The sequence below is a fragment of the Notothenia coriiceps genome, unplaced genomic scaffold, assembly GCF_000735185.1.
Source record: "Notothenia coriiceps isolate Sejong01 unplaced genomic scaffold, NC01 NC01_scaffold00031055, whole genome shotgun sequence".
NCBI lineage: Eukaryota > Metazoa > Chordata > Actinopteri > Perciformes > Nototheniidae > Notothenia > Notothenia coriiceps.
In genome coordinates, this window is record NW_011363756.1 from 16,641 (window position 1) to 21,538 (window position 4,898).

Sequence of the window (4,898 nt, forward strand, 5' to 3'; positions counted from 1 at the left end):
CTTCTCTTTTCATTCATAGTAAAACTGTTTTGTTAAAGACGTTTGGGCAGACAAAAGTTATATTTCAAGACATGACCATGGGCTCTGCCAAGGTTGTAATTTTTCTGACATGAAACAAACGGCTCATTAATTAATGTAAAAAACGAATGGACAGAATAACAGTTGCCCTATGTCATTGCAGAGTAGTGCAAAAGAGCACAGTAGAAAACATTCAAGTAACTCTTGTAAGCTTCCAATCCTTCCGCGGGATGACTGTCCCTTTCCCCGTTGAAATAACAAATCACTGGGTGTTTCTCAATCTCGAGTAAAGCTGCTCCAGAGCCACTATTTCAAGCATACTACGTCATCGAGTGCCGCCGAAGAACTGTTCCAATGTCCAGCATACTTGGAATTCTACCGAGGCCGGCATACTTCGTTTGGAGAAATTTCGAGGCTGCACATGTGTAGACTCCGCGGTCTTAAAATCCCCACAATGCTTTGCGCACGGACCAATTTCCCCAAATCTGTGGCGGAAAATGTAATGCGCGGCCTCTCATATGACGGACACCTGCACACTTGCTAGCCTGTTCCACTCTTCGTTTTCCGAATGCCAGGAAGTATTCTTGCCTTGCTTCTGAAGCAAGACGCTCGGAAGACATCTGCTACCAAGCAAGCGTACTCGACATTGAGAAACACCCACTGTGTCACCAGGGGAGGATTATGTTAGCTCTAGCTAATTAACATTAATAATTTGAAAACAGTCCAAAATCACTCTTGTGGCTTCCTTCTGCTTAATGTGCTCTCTTCAAGCTGGCGTCTGTTCTCAGCCAATGAGTGATTGTGAGAAAAAAGATGCTTTCTCTCCCATTACTAATTACGGTTCCTCAATTCGATACTGCCAATACTGAGTAATGATCCGATACAAGTGCTTTAGGTTCAAGAACTATACATCTGCAGAGTCACTTGATTGAGTACCACTAAAACCATTGTAAAAGTAACGGTCTGTAGCCATGATCTAAATGCTTGTGTCATATCATTTTAAGGAATAAAAACAAATCTGACTTTTGTTTTTTCGGCTCATCAAACTGTTATTTAAGCGTATCAAATGAACGGCTCTGGATCAGGACTTTGAATTTAAGTAGCTCATGAAATATGAGGTGTGAAAAGTTAAATCCGAGGAGTCAATGCGGCTTTAAATGTGCACATAATGTTTTGACTTAAATGTTTAGTGTTTCTGTCTTAGCCAACAAATGGTGTCCAAACAGAATTACACTTAAGTTTCAGCTATTTACTAACTTCACTTATTTATATTCTAATGGATATAATGAGATATGGTTTCAATAAAATGTCACTCAACCCTATCCCTATTCCTTAATTATTATTATTATAATAAAGGTGAATGACATGCAGTCTTTTTGAAATCAATGTATACTTGAACTGCATTAGCAGGACATCAAAATGCAGTATTGGTGTTCAGTGTGATGGATTACACAACTCGAGAGTCTGCCAACAGTCGAAAACTGCAGAATAAAACTCGACACTCAAAAGAAAATGCTGAAGAAAATGTAAAATATTTAGAGACATGAGGTGTGAGAGTGAAGTACTCCTTAAAAAGGTATTTGAACATCCTGTCTGTCATTGAAGAAATAACAGATGAGACAGTTTTCTCAACGAAAATCCGGGTTGTTCTATTTAAAGATTATCATTCCTCTTTTGAGTCATTCAAAGACAGTATGTGGGCACTTCATCGACTCACTGATGGACTAAATCAAAAATCTGTAAAGTGAGTGCAAGTATGCAACAAGTGGGTGTTCAGAAAACTGTTTTAGTGACATAACCAACAGCTAGAAATTGTTCGATTTGATCTGCCAAAAAGAGTGTTTTCTGAAAATGTTAGCCTGAAATCATTACATTTCACCACCAGAACACTGCCTGGCTCGTTGTTTTTTTTTAGTAAAAGCACATTATTGACACAGAACAAAGGGAACAACAGGCTGCTACACCCAAGCCAAACTAGAGGAATAAATGAACACCAGAAACCTTCCAAATAAAGCTACAGTTTGGCTGCATTTTGCTGCTGCAATACCAGAACTCCTTATATGCTCTGATTGTTGTAAAAAGAAATACAACTCGTTTGCTAGAGAGGAACAAAAGGCATTTGGGGGAATTTACTTTTTACTACAGCCCCAGACAATTCAATGTATTTCCTTCAGTGGCCAAAATACCTGCTGCAGAACTGTATACAACAGTAAGCACAGAGCTATTATGTGAAGACTGAGGCCACAGCAGAGAATACATTTGCAGAACAAATCGGGAGAGTCAACCTTTGCAGCAAAACACGAGGGTCCCAAAGGGAAAAACTCAGCGGGAGAAAACCCAGCATAGCAGCGTGGGAGGGAAAGAGCAGCTATCAGTAAACATCAAGCCGTTTTGCTAGCAGCAAAAAAAATCATCCATTTCTGTAAACTTGCAAGACTATCAACACCTCAGAAGCTGAGTCCTCTGAGCACTAGGATGCTGCAGGAAGGCGCTGACCCCAACAGAGCTGACATTTAAAAGAAGACAAGAGGGGACTCACGGTTTTGAAGTCGCTGTGGCTGCACTCCTGGCCTTGGTAACGGCAGTAGAGCATCATGTCTTTGAGGTCGTGGCCGACCCTCTCGATGAACTCCTTCATGCTGAACACCTTGGGCTTGTACTCGGTGAAGTTAGATCTCTCCTGGAGGAAAGCCAGCACGTCGGGCTCGGCCAGGTGAGGCTGGGGGATATTCAGGTGCACATCCAGCAGGGACAGCAGGTCCCCAGCGTGGTACAGATCGTTGCGAGTGAGGTGGGTGAAGCGGTAAGAGTTGAGGTTACAGATGGTCACAGCGGGGAACACCAGGGTGCTGGAAACCACGGCGTCCACGCTGGTCACATGAGGGTAGGAGAAGAAATAGGCCAGCCGCTCGGCACTCTCCAGAGCTAATAATCCCAGGCAGCCCAGCAGAGCCGCAGCCCAGAGCAAGCGGCGCACACTTGGCTGACCATAAGGGAAGATGAAACGCAGGCCGTGCAGCGTGCTGCTGTGAGCAAAGGCCTGCCAGGAGGTGGGGTGCAGGCTGGAGCTCTCTTGGCTCCCCTGACTGCCACAGCTCTCCTTTAGATCCATCATCAGCCCTCCAGCCACTCGGCCAGGGTGCCCCAGGTGCACTAACACCTGCAGAGACAGAGGGAAGGTCAATAAGACACTGAAATGCACAGTCTATATTAATCATATTGAGCATATTGATAAAGCAAGAGAAGAGCCAGAGAGAGAAACTGAAGAAATGTTGAAAATAGAGGCATCCAGAGTGAAATAGAGAGGAAAAAAGTACGAGGCAAAAACAGAGCCCTGCAGCAACAGTGACTGAATAAAACACACAAAAACTGAACATTTAAAGCAAAGCAACAACTGAACAGAAAGTATACACAAGGAGGCACAGACCTCCAGAACCCAAATAACTACTAAAGAGCGTGAGAGAAAGAAGAAAGAGGCTCCCTTCAGGGCATCCCTTTCCACTCTCATCACTCCCCTGAGCTGAGAGTTACTGTGGCTGCCAGCCCGCCTGTGGCTCCTATTATACCTCCAACACCCCACACACACGCACACAAAAACACACACTCCCTCATGCATGAGTGTGCACCCAAATTGACACGCACACATACGTCCAGGCTTTTCAGGATCTCCCATGCACCCAAACTAAATGACAAGCCTAAGCACCTCTCCGTTCAGCCTAGCGATAAGACATCCAGCCGGCGCGAGTGTGTGTGTGTGACCCTCAGAGCGCACGTGTGTGTTTGTGCGTGTGTGAAAGAGAGAAGGAGAGAGAGAGAGGGGAGCTGTTGATGATCAGTCGCTGGTTAGTCTTGCATGCCGATTCTAACTCCTCCTGTTTTCCTCTGGCCAGATACAGCCGCTTTCCCTCCTCTTCCCAGCTCTTCTGTGGCGGTGGCAAACAACAGCGGAGCCGCGAGAGACGCACACACACCACCACACATGCTCGCACAGAGGAGGAGAGAGAGAGGAAAGGGGGGGGGGGGGAGAGAGGAGGGAAGACGGCACTCTCCTCCTTTGCTCTCTCCACAGCAAAGTCACTTCTTGAATACGTTTCCTTTCTCCTCCAACACCACCACCTTCCTGCTCTCATTAATCCATCAGTCTTTCATATTTCCACATCTCGTCTGTCAAAGCAAACAGAGTGATGGACGGATCCAAAACGGAAGGCTGACGGAGAGACAAATAGTAGAGGGGAAAACAGTGGCGGTTGCTTGGTCGGGGAAGGGTGGGGGTGGGGGGTGTATGTCATGTGAAGTGAAGCAGAAGCAGAGATGGAGGAGTAGGAGGGTGGAAGGGAGGGATGAGGACAAAAATAAGATAGGAAAACTATAAAAAGAGCGAGCAAGTGAGCGAGGAAGTGCTGTCACACAGAGGGAAGTCATTCAGACAGATAATGTCACGTTCACAGGAGAGGGTATAGATGTAAAGAGAATAATAAGTGGGTTTGTCATGTGTAATGAAACACTGTTACTGTGCGCTGAGGCATTGTCTTTGTGAGTAGTAGTGTGTTTATCATTATTAGTCAGTATGTGCAGAGATTCAAGGGGAGGGCAAAAGGAAAATAATATAAGCATGTTAGGTTGTTAATATGTGGCGATAGATAGATGATACTGCAACCAGGGTGTATTTAAACAGAAAAGGAAAGGGCTATTGTAAATCAAATACATTTGAATTTCCCCTCATCAGATGAAGATAGTTAAAAGCTTCATAAAGTGGATTATGTCAATTGTGAGAGAAATGAAGCTTGTATGTATTTGGAAGGCAAGTGTAGAAGGGAAATTGAAAACTCAAGAATATGTAGTATTTTTATATTCCTTAAAATTGTATTATATAACTACAG

At 44.4% G+C, this 4,898-nt stretch overlaps 1 protein-coding gene across 1 annotated transcript; it reads right to left on the reverse strand.

Annotated features, from left to right (window-relative positions):
• Positions 1 to 2,557: 2,557 nt before the first annotated feature.
• LOC104959795 (acid-sensing ion channel 2-like) lies at positions 2,558 to 3,520 on the reverse strand (the record flags this gene model as incomplete). The annotated part of the gene is made up of 2 exons (XM_010787704.1): positions 3,446 to 3,520; positions 2,558 to 3,178 (listed from the first exon to the last, which is right to left on the reverse strand). A coding segment is annotated over exon 2 (576 nt), but the record flags the coding sequence as incomplete, so codon positions are not given.
• Positions 3,521 to 4,898: the final 1,378 nt, after the last annotated feature.